Source organism: Podarcis pityusensis, assembly GCF_964106645.2.
Source record: "Podarcis pityusensis genome assembly, chromosome: 13".
Taxonomy (NCBI): Eukaryota; Metazoa; Chordata; class Lepidosauria; order Squamata; family Lacertidae; genus Podarcis; species Podarcis pityusensis.
In genome coordinates, this window is record NC_138038.1 from 10,578,427 (window position 1) to 10,596,252 (window position 17,826).

The 17,826-nt window shown below is 44.0% G+C and overlaps 2 protein-coding genes across 3 annotated transcripts in view; one reads left to right on the forward strand and one right to left on the reverse strand.

Moving 5' to 3' along the window:
- BRCA1 (BRCA1 DNA repair associated) overlaps window positions 1-15,133 on the reverse strand; it is a 49,303-nt gene extending 34,170 nt beyond the window's left edge. Inside the window, exons 1-8 of the mRNA XM_080976465.1 lie at window positions 15,003-15,133; window positions 13,105-13,198; window positions 7,471-7,524; window positions 6,802-6,879; window positions 6,003-6,091; window positions 4,614-4,759; window positions 1,553-1,646; window positions 618-666 (exon numbers count right to left, since the gene is read on the reverse strand). Coding sequence (XP_080832591.1) covers window positions 618-666; window positions 1,553-1,646; window positions 4,614-4,759; window positions 6,003-6,091; window positions 6,802-6,879; window positions 7,471-7,524; window positions 13,105-13,184 — 590 coding nt within the window. The 5' untranslated portion in view covers window positions 13,185-13,198; window positions 15,003-15,133. The remainder of the gene's footprint in view (window positions 1-617; window positions 667-1,552; window positions 1,647-4,613; window positions 4,760-6,002; window positions 6,092-6,801; window positions 6,880-7,470; window positions 7,525-13,104; window positions 13,199-15,002) is intronic.
- Window positions 15,134-17,536: 2,403 nt separating this feature from the next.
- Window positions 17,537-17,826, forward strand: part of NBR1 (NBR1 autophagy cargo receptor) — a 30,732-nt gene continuing 30,442 nt past the window's right edge. The window contains exon 1 of one of the 2 annotated variants that reach the window (XM_080976604.1): window positions 17,537-17,684. The gene's annotated coding sequence lies outside the window, so the exon portion shown is untranslated. Of the gene's footprint in view, window positions 17,685-17,713; window positions 17,720-17,826 lie in introns of those variants that run through there. The other variant, XM_080976605.1, reaches the window with a different exon arrangement.

A 17,826-nucleotide genomic window follows, 5' to 3' on the forward strand; every position in this document is an offset into this window, starting at 1 on the left:
CACTGGGGATTCAGAAGACAGTTCAAAATCTTGCACTGAACAAGTAGTTGTGATTAAGCAAGTACATGCTATCTATTTTTTATTTTTTTTGCCATTTATAATTAACTTAGTGCCATCTTCTGAGCCCTAGATATAAGTGCAGATTAGAACAATAAATTTATTAATGTTCTACTTCACAGGTTCTGGGTCTTCAAAATAAACTAGAAGTCAATAGCCAGTTGTCCCTGGGCTGAACCAAGCTTTCTGAAAAATACCACCCTGTACCCTTTCCTTCCATTCACATATCGATAAAGAGCCCAGAGAATAGGAGGTGGAGGAACAGTAAACATTCCACACAGAAAATGTAAGCACTCAGCAGAGAGAAGACCAAGAAACAGCCATTGCAGAACACTTATCTTCATAGGATGCTACAGAGTAACAAGGCATGAGAGTTGTTTTTCCCTCTTACCTGTACTGCACAGCTGCAATTCACAGATCCAGAGGGCCATTAGCACTAGTAAGTATTAAAGGAACATCTGCAAAGCATGGTAGTGTACCACCCCCAAGATGCAGCAGGGGGGGAAATGAATACTGTAAACAAAAAGGTACTGACAATTTAAATTGATGGCTCTACTCACCATCTGATTGTATCGGTCTTCTTAAATGCATCTTCTGAAGAGTCTGATCCTTAAATGAACAAGGTTTACTATTATAATTTTGACAAAACGGGGATTCAAAAACCACAATTAGCATTGCTGGCTAAGGTTTAGCAGGATCGTGGCCACTCTGTGCAGAACCTAATACTTTCCCTCAAATATTCCGTAAAATCCAGGTTGACTGAATCAGCAATACAGCTCATAGAAACATTTAAATAAAAAAATATATGCTGGCAGGCAGTCCACTGGAATGTGAACAGTGTACCTGGATTAGGGCCCGGAAAGTTAAGTTTGGGCAGGATTTGGTCTTGGGAAACCAAGGCAGAGAGTGGCTTGCATGCCACAATAAGCAATAAACCATGGCTTGCTCTGAGCAAGCATCACCCTTCTTTGCACTAGACCTGCCTAGAACAGGAACGAACATCAGAGGTTATGGTTTAGTTTCTCCCCAAACAAACCACAAGTGGAAGCCAAGGTTTGTTCTTGGCTTACCACTCAAGAGATGTTGGAGAGAAACAAATCATGAGTCTCGGTTCACACATACTGTTATGCCAAGCCTCACTGTTTTCCCCAGCTCCAGGCAAAGCAACCAATGTGGGAGCAATTAAGCAGCATGCAGGAGGATACTTGTTTACAGTATGTTTGCAGTAAGTTCAAACCCTGTTCAGCTATGTCCACTAGGCGATCTGGGACAAGTTAGAGCAGTAAGCAATTCTTCTATTAGGATGCACCAAGATTCACCATTCCTTATCGTAATTACCAAAAAAGGGGACACTATTGAAGAAAAAGTAGTAAAACAAAAAAAACCCAGGCACGTTTAGGGATACAAAGATGCTACTTTCAGCAGATGACAAGAGGTAAGTATTATTGTTCTAACTCCTGCTATTCTGACTGACCCCATTTGTTGAAACACTTACCAATTTCAAACACGGCGGCTTTACTGGAATTGCTTTTCTTTCTCAGGGAGCGCCTTGTTCCACCATCTAATGGCAAGTTGGAGGTCTCACCTTCCTAAGGGAAGCACAGAAGATGTGTTAGGGGCCTACAGACATTAACATGCAATCCAGATGCAGTCTAGTCTTTAGGTCCCTGTATTCATCACAAAACTGAGTCTCCCCTGTACTTTTCAACATCTATATGAAGCCGCTGTGAGAGATCACCAGGGGGTTTGGGCTGGATGGTCACCAGTATGTGTTTGATACCCAGCTCTACCTCTCTTTTAAATCAGAACCAGTGAAGGCAGTGAATGTCCTGTGTTAGTGTCTGGAGGCGTTTGGAGGCTAACGGATTGAGGTTGAATCTTGACTGACAGAAGTACTGTTTCGGGAGAACAGGCAGGTGTGAGGGACTCCCTGGTCCTGAATGGGGTAACCATGCCCCTGAAGGACCAGGTGCGCAGCCTAGGAGTCTTTTTGGACTCACAGCTGTCCATGGAGGCACAGGCCAATTCTGTGTCCAGGGCAGCTGTCTACCAGCTCCATCTGTTATGCCAGCTGAGACCCTATCTGACCGCAGACTGTCTCGCCAGAGTGGTGCATGCTCTAGTTATCTCTCGCTTGGACTACTGCAATGCGCTCTACGTGGGGCTACCTTTGAAGGTGAGCAGGAAACTGCAACTAATCCGGAATGCGGCAGTTAGACTGGTGACTGGGAGCGGCCACAGAGACCATATAACACCGGTCCTGAAAGACCTACATTGGCTCCCAGTACGTTTCTGAGCACAATTCAAAGTGTTGGTATTGACCTTTAAAGCCCTAAACAGCCTCGGCCCAGTGTACCTGAAGGAGCATCTCCACCCCCATCATTCAGCCTGGATACTGAGGTCCAGCTCCGAGGGCCTTCTGGCAGTTCCCTCCCTGAGAGAAGTGAGGTTACAGGGAACCTGGCAGAGGGCCTACTCAGTAGTGGTGCCTGCCCTATGGAACACCCTCCCATCAGATGCCAAGGAAATAACTGACTTCTAGAAGACATCTGAAGGCAGCCCTGTTTCAGTAAACTTTTAATGACTGATGTTTTACAATTTTTTATATATGGTGTACGCCGCCCAGAGTGGCTGGGGAAACCCAGCCAGATGGGTGAGGTATAAAAATAAAATTATAATTATTTTAACCATAGAACTCTTAAAATCTGATGTTGAAGAAACTCTAGCTCTCTTGAGGCATTTACTACTCTACTCCTTGAGCAGGAGCACTGTCAGCACATGGGGCATCACTGAGGAGTTGAGTGAGCCCCACCTGTTCCCACAGGCCTCTTTGCAAGTTTGGCAGTGAATGCTTGAGGAGGGTTTCCCTCTCACACACAAGTTATACTGATACAAGTTTGTATAAGATCTTGAATGAAAACTTTAATGTAGAACACCAGTGTTGGCCTCCTTAGGGTTGGGAGAAACATTTTCCACTCATCAAAAAGAAAAACACTGCAGTCTATACTAAACTCAATAGCTATATTAAATTACCAAACCTGGTTGGATGAGACCTCCGAAATATTCCTTGACTAGAGGATTGCAGATGGCTAGACAAATACAGAATTGGTCTAGGCCTGGCAGCACAAGAGAAATAAGCTGCATCAATCCAATAAGGCTATTTAATCTATAGGAGGTATCTTATTATGTATGGGCAACACTTTAACCTGAATAATGGTGATGGGAGGATATCTGAATATAGCAGATCATGCCAGGTTTCCTTCCTCCTTGTCAAGTGTTGCTGGTGCCCAAAGGTCCAAAAGAGAATTAGTATGCCTCAGCCATCCTTTGGCTCCACCTTGCACAGCTCCTCTACTTATTTCTCAGGGCTTAATAGGATTCTAGACCAGCTTTCTGAAGTTCACATACAAGCTTACCTCTACTGGATATTTAGTTGACCAGCTGTTCACCTGAGTACTCTTCCCTTGGCTTGCCAGACTTGTCCTATTTTACTTCCCTTACCCATCAACACCAGTGTTCCTTTTCATTTTGTTATGGGCTAGTCAGCCTACTCAAACCACTGCAATTTTGTTATATTTCCTAGGTCAGCTGCCTCGATGTGGATTAGGTTCCTCCCCTTTAACTGATGTGCCTGCCTTTAAGACGATGGCACTCATGATTAGCCACCAACAAGATCTGACTTTAAGGCAGGTCAGGAGCCAGAGAAAGGCAGAGTGGGAAAACAAAAAGGGAAATTTAATTGTGGTGACCAGTTAACTTTTATCTCCCAGTTTCTTGAAGGTTACTGCAATGCCAAAACCATTTGGTTATAACAAACCTCTGCTTTAGTCTGCAGTGTCCCTTTTTAACAGTTACTCTTTGAAGCTTCCCTGAAACACATTAGCATGGAAAAATATCCCTCACAGCGGTAATTTCAATGACAATTAAAATGCATTATAGCTTCAATACTCCAAAGCAATAAAAACAGCTTTCATTCAGATGCTTTTTAAAAATAAATAGTTATTCTAAAGGGAGTGATTATATACTAGCACTTTTCACAGCCTCAGAGTCCAACTCAAGTGCTGTTTATAATTTTATAGTCTAAGCAAATCAATTTGAAGCCATCTTGCTAAAGCTAAGCGGGTCTGTATTTGGTCAACACCCAGATGGGAATCCATCTGATAACCCCAAGTACGCTGCACTCAGCCACATGATGGAAAAAAGGAAGGAAAATCCTCTTTGCTACATGAGCAATCAGGCTGGCACAATGAAGAGGACTGGATCAGGTCTGCTGCTATCACATAATGGCAACAGAGCCAGCTCAGGATCCAGCAAATATTGTGCCAGTCCAGGTCTGCCCCCAGAATGCCCGTTCTGGGGGTTTCCACTGGCTACTGCCAGTCATAGTTTCCACATACCCACCATTTGGGTGGGCACATCAGGGCATTCCTCACCAGCAGTGCCACGGAGAGGCACCTCTATCTCACCAAACCTTCTCCAACATAGTGGTTCAAAGGGTTGGATAGCTCTTTAAATATCATTAGGATAGCAGGCAAAAGGAGAGAAAACACTGTTACCAAGCTAGCATTTCTCTTTTTCACTTCCTTCACTCTCTTCAGTCTGTCCCTGTAGCCTTTGCAATCAATGACTTGTTTTTCTTTCCATGAAACAGAAGCAGAAGCATCTTCTAAAGCTTTCTTAGGGAAACACAGATCATCTGAAACTGAGAAGATTAAGATAATCAAGAAGCAAACCCTTCATCTCAAAAACCTGGGACATGAAGTCAACCTCTTAATAAGAGGTGAGCTTTGCAGCACAAAGCAAGCCAAGCTGCACATAAAACATTATGGTTCAGGAATTCTGCTGCCTTTGGACTTGGATTTGGGGAAGGGGGGCATTTCCACTGGGGGCAAGCAATATGTAACATTTGCAGAATGCAAGCTTCATTTACCATAACTTTATATAGATTTTTAAAAGACTCCTGTTTCTAAAACACTGCAAAACCAAAATGCTTACTCACTCCTAGTTATCATACAGTTGTCCAAATACAAAGGTACTACAGTGGTCAGTGGTACCTCGGGTTACATACGCTTCAGGTTACAGACTCCGCTAACCCAGAAATATTACCTTGGGTTAGAACTTTGCTTCAGGATGAGAACAGAAATCGTGCTCCAGAGGCGCAGCAGCAGCAGGAGGCCCCATTAGATAAAGTGGTGCTTCAGGTTAAGAACAGTTTCAGGTTAAGAACAGACCTCCGGAACGAATTAAGTTCTTGACCCGAGGTACCACTGTGTATCATCTCTGGAAGGCACCCAGACTCAAACTTTGCTCTACTTCAAGAGGAAGGGCTCCAAGGTTGTAGACTAATGTCTTCTTCTCCCACAACAAGCAGCAACCATTTCACATGGGGGTTCCATTCCCGGCCCCTGTACATGTCAGCGGAGAGCATATAAGTACACCCTGCCCCCGTTCTGCCTTCTTCCAGGTCCACAAGGACTCATGTGTCAGCGATTGTGTGTCAATTGGACACACCTAAAACGGTCGCGTCCTGTATTCAATCTGGTTCTATGAAGCCAAGGTAAGAAATTTGCATTTCAAAGGGTACTGTTTGACACCTTAGAGCAGGGAGTGGCCCTCTAAATCTTGTTGGGACTACAACTCCCATCATCCCTGACCATTTGCCTTGCTGGCAGGGCTGATGGGAATTCAAGCTGAGACAGTTTCCCCACCTGTCTTAGAAGTTGAGATAGGATGCCAGAATATGAACTAGCATAGACCAAATCATTTAGAACTTTATAAGGCAAAACTATCATCTTGGGATTTATTTAAGGATGCAGAAAATCAGTTGTGCAGTTCTGCACCACAAGAAGACGGGGGGGGGGGGCGGGGCGGAATTCTAACTGACCCAGCTTGCCCTCCCCCAGCCTAGCAAGTCTCAGAAGTTCATGGAGATACATAATACCTACACTTGAGCCCTGTATCATGTTCAAAAGCACGGATGGCTTCCAGCACCACTTTGATTACTTGCTTAAATCGGACATCTTCCCATAGACTTCTGAAAAAAATAAAGACAACAAAGATATGTAGTCAAGAAGATGAAATAGACGTTTTTATCTACAGTCACCTGAGACAGCGCTCAGGGGACTGGATGGGGAAGTGGAATAAGTAATAAGAAAGGTTTCCAAGCAGTAGATGCTTGAATTTCTAAGATGCTGCAGGCTTTTGTCTAATTAAAGAATTACTCACTTTATAATAACCCAAGAGACAGTAGGTATTGCACTTGCTGTTTCATACCCGTTTACTCCAAGAGTCCTTTGGTGTGAAAACAGCAAGCCATGATAAAAACAACAGGGTTCTGATCAAAATTTAGGTAGAGATGCAGAACTGTTTTCAGCCCAAGAGACACATGTAGCTGGTGGGTGGAGCCAATGCAAAAATGGGGAGGGCCACCCTGTTTATCCACACTCCCCCCCCCCCACATTAACAAAACTCATTTGCCAAGGCATTTATACACTCACAACGGCAGTAATTAGATTTGAAAAATGTACAGGAGCAGTTTTCGAGCTTAATTGCCATGGGTTGGGGAGATAACCATAGCCGTGCCTCTCTTCAGGCATTAAAAGTTCTTCCACAGGTGTGTTCTCATTGCAGAAGGCTCTAGTTATCTGCCTATTGCTGAAACTTATCCTGGGTCTGCACTGTAGTGTGCTTAGTTGCATAGTTGTTTCATTCTGTTCTAATTAAATTTGGTCATGAGGAATTTACCTTTTGGTGACTTTGGCATTGCAAAGTGGACACCGTACCGCACCCTTCTTCTGTTTAAGGAGCTTAAACATGCAGAAACTAGAAAAGAAAAGGGAAGTCTAGGTGTGAATACTGGTCTTTATCTGAAGTGCGGGGCACCCTACTAAGCCCTTGTCGGCTTGACCACCATGTACACACACCTCTGTCAAGCTCAGTTACCACCACTGCTTTCTTTTGCCAATCTGAGCCAAAACAAACTGCTTACTCACAACAGTTTCAGAGGCATGTGATCCTCTATACTCTGCCTCAACTGGACCCCAAGGAAGGAAAAGAATCAATATACCAGCTTCCCATGCTTACCAGTGTAGTATGGTAGCTGAGATTAAGATATAACAAGCTTACAAATCAATAAGATTGTTCCAAAATGATTTTTGGAGAGGAAGTGGTTTGTATAGGGTGGAGAGGAGTAATGATTATTATTATATTGTTGGAAGAGATTAAAGTACCACACAGAGTGAAGGGAATCTGGCTTGACCCAACTTTTAGATAAGCATGTTTAATGACGTAACCTTTCTAGGAGGAAAGTATGTTGCCAAATACATTGGTACCATGTAAGCAACATGGTTCTAGTAATTTCCATACAACTATTTCTTGAAACTTCTACATACAAAATCTGAAAAAAGGGCTTACCTGCAGAAGATGTGGGCACAGTTTGTTGAGACTGGCTCCTTCATTACCTCCAGGCTAGTAAAATATATATATATAAAGAATCAAAACTAGAAAACAAATGCAATTCTCTTTATGTCCTCAAATAATAAAAGGGCCAATAGGCAAATTTTATAGAATAATACCAGGTTTCAAAGATAAATCTGGCACATTTATAAGGAAATGAGGGAGAGATATAGGCCAGGAACCAGAAAGCTATTAATAGAGATGGCTATGAACTAAAATGCCACCTAAACTAATATCAGTGGATTCTAAAGAAATTGCTTTTAATATCCAATATCAATGTTACCCAGCACTACATAAATACATATATGTACACACAATTCAAAATGTAAGTAACAACTCACAATAATTGCTGGAAATGCAAAGGCTCAAAATCAGATTTTATGTAGATCTTTTGGGAATGACCAAAAATAGTCATTTTGGAATATAATTCACATTGCAATCAATAAAATTACAGGATACTCATTATTATACGACCCTAAATCTCGTCAAGAAGAAACTGAGCTGAATTTGTTGACAGCCATTTTGTTGCAAAAAATGGAATAAAAGCAACTCTTCATCAATAGCAGACTGATTTGACATAATCTAGTCAAGTATAACTATGATTAAAATGAAGTGTTTTAGATAAGTTTATAATGAACAACCAAACAAGGTTTTAGAACAATGGTTATTTCTAATTTTTTAGAATGATAGGCATCAAAATAATATACAAACCAAAAAACACTTTTTCTTTATTGTAATTGTATACTTCTACACAAGCCAAACATGTAAAATTACTATATTAATATTTTGTTTTAAAAAGCAAAATGTAAAGCCATAGTATATTTTTGCATTTGATTAAGCAGAGTAAAGAAATAAAGCACCCAAACTACCCATTTCAAATATGGCATCCTCAATGCAATGTCTGTATAGGAACAGACTGCTCTATCATATTAACATGGAATCGGTTCTCTGCAAACACAAAAGAAGAATCTTGCAGCACCTTAAAACATAACAGATGCCTGAATTGTATCCTCAGTTGACAGAGCTGTCCTTGCATAGAGATAGCCACCTAACCTCATATAGCTGCTCATTAACAGAGACATAAACCATGGGATTGTATCCAACTAAGACCAACTAACTTCAACGGCTGTACTCCGAGTAGAACTATCATGTGATACAACCCTGGGATTAGGCCCTAAAACAAATCTAGATGCCGATTCTGTCCCCATATTTCTTCAGGCAACAGTCTACTGGCAGAAGATCATAAATTCAAAAACTAATCAACACAAAACTATCATGAAACATGCCATTACCTGCCAACAATACTGTACATTCCTGGATGCCACGTTGGTGACTGGAGAAAGCAAAATGTCACTTAGAGAAGCATCTGGTATATTTTCCTTGAAGCTTGAATTTGATTAGTCTAGATTGTTTTATTTGATATTTTAATGTGTTGTAAATCACTCTGAGATTTGTTCTTTAAGTTTCTAGCACTACCTATGTGGTAGGGTCTGCAGACCATCAATTCTAGCACTACCTATGTGGTAGGGTCTGCAGACCACCAATTAGGAACCCCTCTCCTAGACCACTCTGATACTGTCTTGAAAGTCAGTTCTTTACCACAAAAAAACAGCATGAAATTTCTGAACATCTGTCAGCAAGTTTGATTCTATCCATTTAGAACACAACTGAAGTTAAGGTTCTCTCTCCCGCTACATGAGGAAATCAGGATAGCAAATTTAGATTGAGTTTTATGCCACATATTGCTATTGAAGTCACTCTGTTTAACTTGTATATATGTTTGAGCTTTGCATAGATGTCAAAGAGATAAACAACTACCTGACATTTAGAAGACATCTGAAGGCAGCCCTGTTTAGGGAAGTTTTTAATGTGTGACATTTTAATGTACCATATTTTTAATCTTTGTTGGAAGCCGCCCAGAGTGGCTGGAGAAACCTGGCCAGATGGGCGGGGTACAAATAATAAATTATTATTATTATTAATTATTATTATTATGATTTCTCAAGCTGTATCTTTTTTGCATTTCATGACCTTTTGGGCCCACTGTTTCCTTGCCCCCACCTCCTATAACCATTTATGTACACTGGTACCTTGGGTTAAGAACTTAATTCATGCTTGAGGTCCGTTCTTAACCTGAAACTGTTCTTAACCTGGGACATCACTTTAGCTAATGGGGCCTCCCACTGCCGCCGCCGCGTGAATTCTGTTCTCATCCTGAAGCAAAGTTCTTAATCCGAGGTACTATTTCTGGGTTAGCGGAGTCTGTAACCTGAAGCACTTGTAACCTGAAGCATCTGTAACACAAGGTACCACTATATATATTTCTGCTAACTAAAGACCTGATGAAGTGGCCTGAAGTCCACAAAAGCTCATATCTGTTAATATTTAACGTGCCATAAGGTTATTCTTTTAAGAGAGCTAGTAAGTGTAATACATCTGTGGACAACCCCCACCACAGTTGGTTCGGAATTAACTATTACTTCAGGTTCTTAAGAAAGATATTGGAAATACTGCCCATGATGATTTTTCCCTCTTTTAAAATAACCCAGCTTTAGTAATAAATATCCATTTCAGGAACCATCTGCTCTTTCAGCAAAATGCTTAACACACACATCCCACACACTTCCAGGTCATACTTACAAATTCCCAATTTGGTACTACTGCTGTATTTTTGGTACTGTATTGAATTATCTCTTTTTGCAGTTGTCTGATAAAGGATAACAGAATGTCTTCTTGCTTTGATATAAAAATCAAGGGTATGGCTCAATTGTGACATAACAGCCCAATCATAATTTGGCCATCAGGAATGTGCTATAAAGTCATGTGCCCCATCCTCCCCTTGCATACACCAATTCCCACTTCCATTTCATGTTTTGTGTTATCTAGCATTTACTGTGATGTAACTGCAATAACCAGAATTTGACACATTCACTTCAAACCAGTTTTTGAAATCTGACTTGGAGATAACTCTGGTTATCAGTGACCACCGTCTGCTTGATTTGAAGATCATGGAAAACTGTGGTTATTGCAAATCAGGAAGTGACCAGGTTTACCACACCTCAGTTTGATGCTCAGTCTATGGTTTCTCCACAACATCTGAACTGAGCTTAATTGAACATTTTTGACAAGCTGCGGGGATTCTCAAAATCATCAAAATAATATACAGTAATAATAATAATTTATTATTTACACCCCACCCATCTGGCTGGGTTTCCCCAGCCACTCTGGGTGGCTCCCAACAGAATTAAAAGCACAATAAAACATCAAACATTAAAAACCTCCCTAAACAGGGCTGCCTTCAGATGTCTTCTAAAAGTCAGGTAGTTGTTTATTTCCTTGACATCTGATGGGAGGGCATTCCACAGGGTGGTCGCCACTACTGAGAAGGCCCTCTGCCTGGTTCCCTGTAACCTCACTTCTCTCAGGGAGGAAACTGCCAGAAGGCCCTCGGAGCTGGACCTCAGTATCTAGGCTGAATGATGGGGGTGGAGATGCTCCTTCAGGTACACTGGGCCGAGGCTGTTTAGGGCTTTAAAGGTCAGCACCAACACTTTGAATTGTGCTCAGAAACGTACTGGGAGCCAATGTAGGTCTTTCAGGACCGGTGTTATATGGTCTCTGTGGCCGCTCCGTCACCAGTCTAGCTGCCGCATTCTGGATTAGCTGCAGTTTCCGGCTCACCTTCAAATGTAGCCCCACGTAGAGTGCATTGCAGTAGTCCAAGCGGGAGATAACTAGAGCATGCAGCACTCTGGCAAAACAGTCCACGGGCAGGTAGGGTCTCAGCTTGCATAACAGATAGAGCTGGTAGACAGCTGCCCTGGACACAGAATTGGCCTGTGCCTCCATGGACAGCTGTGAGTCCAAAAAGACTCCCAGGCTGCGCCCCTGGTCCTTCAGGGACACAGTTGCCCTATTCAGGACCAGGGAATCCTCCACACCCGCTCTCCCCCGTCCCCCCAAAACAGTACTTCTGTCTTGTCAGGATGACACGTATCTGCTTGGTTTTATAAAACATTCTGGAACAAAATGATCTTCATTCAAAGATCCCATGAGAATACAATACACATAATAAAACAAGCATGAAGCATATTAGAGTGGTCTGATGCTAGGACTGCATTTTCTAGTGTAACACTTATGTCCTTGATTTTGGTGCCCCCAAGTGTTTGCTGCCATGACAACAAGTATTTAGCACCAGCACAGTGTTGCATGTCACCCCGTTCTCCCAGCAGTGTGAGATGCCAGGGTTTCCAGCTGCTCACCCAGGATTTAGTTTTCTTGGAATGAGGGGTGGTGGAGACTGTAGTGTCTTTGTGATATATGGTTTATTTACACACATGTGTGACCTGAGCCCAAGATTGAGGGGCTCACAGCATTAACACTCCAAGAGCTATTGCTTCTCCCTGTCACAACCTTGGACTCAAGTAGAAATCATGCATGACACTCTCTAGCTGCTGTATGCTTCTAGCCCAGTTCTATAATACACCACTCTGGCAATTGTCCCTCTCATCACCAGCCAGGTAAAGGAGAGGGCTCACTCATTTGTCCTCTGATACAAAGCCACTTCCTTTGTTACACAAACAACCATGCTTAGGCCCATTCACTCACCAAGAAGCTGGTCTGGCTACTTCAACAATCAAATCCCCCATTAGATTTTAACCCTTGCTGGGTCCAGGCCCCTAGCAATTGCAAGGGACTCAAGCATCATGCAAGCTGACCCCCTCAAACTCAAAGCAATGGGGGGGGGGGAGGAAATCACCAAAGATCCAGACACCATTCTACAATGCAAAAATAGCAAACCCAACTCTTAGCTATGTACATCACTATGAATGCATATAGTATTTAACCATAGCTTTATATTCTACCTGACCAAAGCCTGCTATGGCACATCTATACTAGAATCCTAAATGATTTTCAAGCTTATTTAACTGCTGCAAATTCCCATGCAAGGAATCCTAGTAATTCTTTAAAGCAATTAGAGATCTCCAATAAAAAAATTCCTAGCATCTTCAGTGATATTTACAGCAATCCTCAGAGGACTCCTATGACAATTCAGCTGGTTCAAACCAATATTGCAAATGTGCCATAAGGAGACACAGGAGGTCAGAGACTGAAATAAGCCAAAGGAGGAACACATTCATATAAGGTCAATTTTGAACAATGTGGCACAAATACAGCAAGCTGGCAGGAGCATTCTATGAAAAAGCACTTCACACATACTATAAACTTTCAGATAAAACTTGATTGGGCAATGGAGATGTTCCTTCCCTGCTTCTTACTCATTTGCAACTGGCAGAAGGCTTACTGTGTTTTTGTGTTGTTTGGATGTCATGTATAAAACTAATAAAGAGTAACTGAGAAAAAAGAATCTGAAAGATACAGGCTCAGTTGAAACCTAACAGGAAATCATGAAGTTCACATTCTCTCATTTTCCCAGTCCTCTTTCACAAGATCGAAAGCTTCTGCTTTAGATGTTAAACTAACCATAGTTCCCTGTGACACCCACGTTCAAAGAACAGTAGCTCTAATGATAGTCTTTAGATATTGTATTTTGAATCAGAAACCAAGGGGACACTAATTTTTTTTCCATACCATATTGGGCATTCCAAGTTCTTCTGCATAGCCAGCAATATGCCACGAACCTCCGCAATGCTTGGAATGGAGGAATCCATAATGTCTTCTACACCTTCAAAAATTAAAAGGCTTCATGTTAAAATAGTCTAGTATTCTAGGCCTAAACTACAGTTTCAGACCTAAGATTCTATTAAATGGGTAGCCCAGACTGGGAAATAAGGCCTATTGAGTTCAGAGGACTTTTACATCCACTGTAAGTGTGCAGATGAACCAGTAAGAATGACTTTTATTCTGCAAATCCAATAACATTTCAGTTCAACCCAGTGACTACTTTTTTAAAAGTTACTCTCAGCTAAGTAGACAGACAACTGAAACCTTACAACCTGATCATATGCATGTTTTACTCACAGCATAATTACTTGCTATGTAGATAGGATCACTGGACACTTTTTCTCACAGAAGGATTATTGTTGCTATCAACAAACCCTGAATGTTACTAACAGCTTTTAACATCCTGATTAAATGAATGATAATAAACGTATAAATTTGTTCCTATATAGCAGAAACCATGTAGCACTGAAATATTCATCTTCAATAGAAGTGTGTTGCACTACAGGCTACTCTTTTAACTCCCACCCCTTTCTCTTATAAATGGATGAAGGAGTGGGGCAATGGCATCATTTTAAGCAGGGGTCAGCAAACCTTTTCAGCAGGGGGCCGGTCCACGTCCCTCAGACCTTGTGGGGGGCCAGACTATATTTTGAAGGGGGGAAATGAACGAATTCCTGGGCTCCACAAATAACCCAGAGATGCATTTTAAATAAAAGGACACATTCTACTCATGTAAAAACACGCTGATTCCCGGACTGTCCGCGGGCTGGATTTAGAAGGCGATTGGGCCGGATCGGGCCCCCAGGCCTTAGTTTGCCTACCCATGATGGTCAGGGGTCCCTTTACCTTTAAGGATGCAGCAGGAAAGCCTGAGGAAGGCCACAAATACACCTAACCAGTTGCAGGGTGGTGGCAAAGGCATGAATGCTGGCCGGAAGAAACTATGCGCCCCAGACCCCACCCTGTCTCACCTATTGGAGAAAACTGGAGAGAGAAAAACTTGGCCACCCACCATAAACAGAAGAGAAGTTAACACCCACTGATTCGGGAATCTATTGCTTACCTGTCGCCTTCATTTAGCTTTAGGCACCAGTCAAAGACTTTCCTTGTTAACCTTTAACTCTCCGTGGCCTTTTAGGAGTGGGTGGGATGTTTTTAATGCACTGCAAGGGGCTGCACTAGATTACCCTCGGGGGTCCCTTCCCAAACTCTACAATTCTATGGTTAATACACTTCTTCCCCCCCCCCCCAAACCCCTGGGCTTTAATGTTGGTTTGTTTTGTTGCCCCGGGCGAGATAAAGCGGCTAACAAAAGTTATAAATATAAATCTATTATTTATTTATTCAGTTTATATACCGCCCTATACCCGAAGGTCTCAGGGCGATTCACAGAACAAAATCAGAATATACAAACACAAAATAATCAAAATAAAAAACAACAACCCAATAACAACCCACCCAAAAAAGAAACACGTTTTGAAATAAACAAAATAGCCGCCGTTTGACCGACGCTGCCTCATGAAGCGAGTCCCTGGTTTTAATTTAGGAAAACACCGCTGTGCCCCGGACCTTCTCTTAAAAACTGGGCGAAATTCCGAGTCTTCAAGAGACACATAACACCCGCAACTCGCCCTTCCCATTTCACAAGCTTTCCCCGTCTCTCGTCCGGTCAGATAACTCTCTTTTTCAAGCCACGTTGACTAACTGCGGCCCGAAAGGAACTTCCCCCGCCGGCTACCCGAACGCTGTTAGCCTTCTCTCGCCGCCGCTGCCCACGCCCCGCAAAAAAAAAACCCATTTGATACCTCAAGACAAACGCCAAACCCCGTTTCGCTCTCTTCCCTCACGCAAATGTCCCCTCAGTCAGTCGTCACGCGCGCGCGCGCTCTCTATCTTCCTCTAACCGTCTCTCGGGCCCTTTTTCGCGCCTTCTTTCAGAACCGTCCCCTAGGCAACCTGTTCGCCAACCAATCATCTCCTCGCTTCCGCATCCGTTGCGATCACGTGAACCAGAACGCCACTCTTTCCCCCACCCTCTCTCTCTCTCTCTCCAATTGGCCGCGCGGGGAATAACAGCGGAGGGAATCGCGCTGTGTTTAACCTCAGTTTCTGAGCAACGTTTAAGGCTGAGGCTGAGCTGCTTTATCGGCTCAGTATTGTCTATACCAGGGGTCAGCAAACTTTTTCAGCAGGGGGCCGGTCCACTGTCCCTCAGACCTTGTGGGGCGCCGGACTATATTTTTTTTTGGGGGGGGGAATTGAACAAATTCTTATGCCCCACAAATAAGTCAAAGATGCATTTTAAATAAAAACACACATTCAGCTCATGTAAAAACACCAGGCAGACCCCACAAATAACCCAGAGAAGCATTTTAAATAAAAGGGCACATTCTACTTATGTAAAAACACACTGATTCCCGGACAGTCTGCGGGCTGGATTTAGAAGGCGATTGGGCCAGATCCAGCACCCCAGACCTTAGTTTGCCTACCCATGGTCTACACTGACTGGCAGCCGTTCTCTCAGCCGTATCCCTGCCAAGAAAACTCCTTGGACAAAGACAACAGGCATATTTATTATTACTTATTATTATTAATGTTTACGATTTGAATGGAGGCTGCGAGGGGGCACCGGTATAAGCTCCCCCCCCCCCAAAAGCGGAGAAATGATTTCTGGGTTTTTTCTGACTCAGGTCTTATTTCATGTGGCAGGAGTGGGGGAAAGGTAGGCGGTTCACCCCTATTAATTCTTCGTCCACCTTTGGGGTGTTAAGTTTTAAGAGGATGAGAGGAACAAACTGTCACTTTCGGCTCTTTGGGCGAGACTACAACATCGTCAGGTCAGTGGTTCGAATCCCCGCGGCGGGGTGCGCCCCCGTTGCTCGGTCCCAGCGCCTGCCAACCTAGCAGTTCGAAAGCACCCCCGGGTGCAAGTAGATAAATAGGGACCGCTTACTAGCGGGAAGGTAAACGGCGTTTCCGTGTGCTGCGCTGGCTCGCCAGATGCAGCTTGTCACGCTGGCCACATGACCCGGAAGTGTCTCCGGACAGCGCTGGCCCCCAGCCTCTTAAGCGAGATGGGCACGCAACCCCAGAGTCGGACACGACTGGCCCGTACGGGCAGGGGTACCTTTACCTTTACCTTACAACTCCCATGATGCCCTTCCCTCATTGTTGGGATGGGAAATAGTCACCTCCCTTACAGAAGCGCCGCGTTGGAAGGGATCCTATGGGTCATCTAGTCCAACCCGCTGTAATGCAGGAATATAACCCACTTGTTGGTATTGTCTGCCCGTTCTTTATTGTTTCTGTCTGTATAGCTTGCCTTAGTTGAACTACGAAAAGGAAAGGAAACTCCAGTGAAAACACTGTGGAAGTGGAGGTGGGAAGTCAATTTCTTTCTGAAGGAGCATCTCCACCTCCATCGTTCTGCCCGGACAATGAGGTCCAGCGCCGAGGGCCTTCTGGCGTTTCCCTCATTGCAAGAAGCGAGGTTGCAGGGAACCAGACAGAGGGCCTTCTAGGTGGTGGTGCCCGCCCTTTGGAACGCCCTTCCATCAGATGTCAAGGAAATAAACAATACCTGACATTTAGAAGACATCTGAAGGCAGCCCTGTTTAAAGAAGATTTTAATGTTAATAGGTTATTGTGGTGTGGTGTAGTGTAGTGTAGTGGTTAAGAGCGGTAGTCTCGTAATCTGGGGAACCGGGTTTGAGTCTCCGCTCCTCCACATGCAGCTGCTGGGTGACCTTGGGCCAGTCTCACTTCTCTGAAGTCTCTCAGCCCCACTCACCTCACAGAGTGTTTGTTGTGGGGGAGGAAGGGAAAGGAGATTGCTAGTCGCTTTGAGACTCCTGAAGGGGAGTGAAAGGCGGGATATCAAATCCAAACTCTTCTTCTTCTTCGGGCGGGGTATAAATAATAAATTATTATTATAAAATTATTAACAACAACAATAAATATTATATTGCTATAATAATTAATACCAATACTAATTAAATAATTAATAATATTTATTGTTGTTATTGTTATTAGCCCCGCCTTCTTCCCCCAGGGTTCCAGGCCGCTTTTACGTCATCCCCGGAAACGCACTTGAAGGCGCGCGGGCGGGGGAGAAAAATGGCATCTTCCCTCGCAAACCCGGAAATGCCTTCTCCTGGGCGATCGAATGCGTCACGCCCACTTCTGCCGCCGCCGCTGCCGCCGCTGCTGTTGTGGTTCCCAGGCCCTTCCCCTGCCCACCGACCCCGCCTACCCAGGCCGCCCAATGGCATGAAGAGAGCGGCGTGAGCGGCGCTCGGCGGCGTCCAATCACCTCCCGGCAGCCGCTGTTGCGAGGGCCCCAGCCTCGGGTGGAGCCGCCATGTTTTTTCCCCACGTCACAGCGCGGGGCGGGCGCGAGGAGGTGCGAAGAGAAGGGGCCGCCGGAGCGTTCGCTGCCGAGACAGCTGCGGGCGGGCGCAGCTCCCAGGGGACCCGGCGGCGCGACGGTAAGGGCCGCTCTGTCCTGAGGCGGCGGCGCGACTCGGAGGAGGCAGGGTCGCTTCGGCGGGCTGGGGACTGCGGAGGGGAGAGAAGTCTATCCTTCTCCCCCCTTTCTGTAAACAACAACAACCACCACCACACTATTGT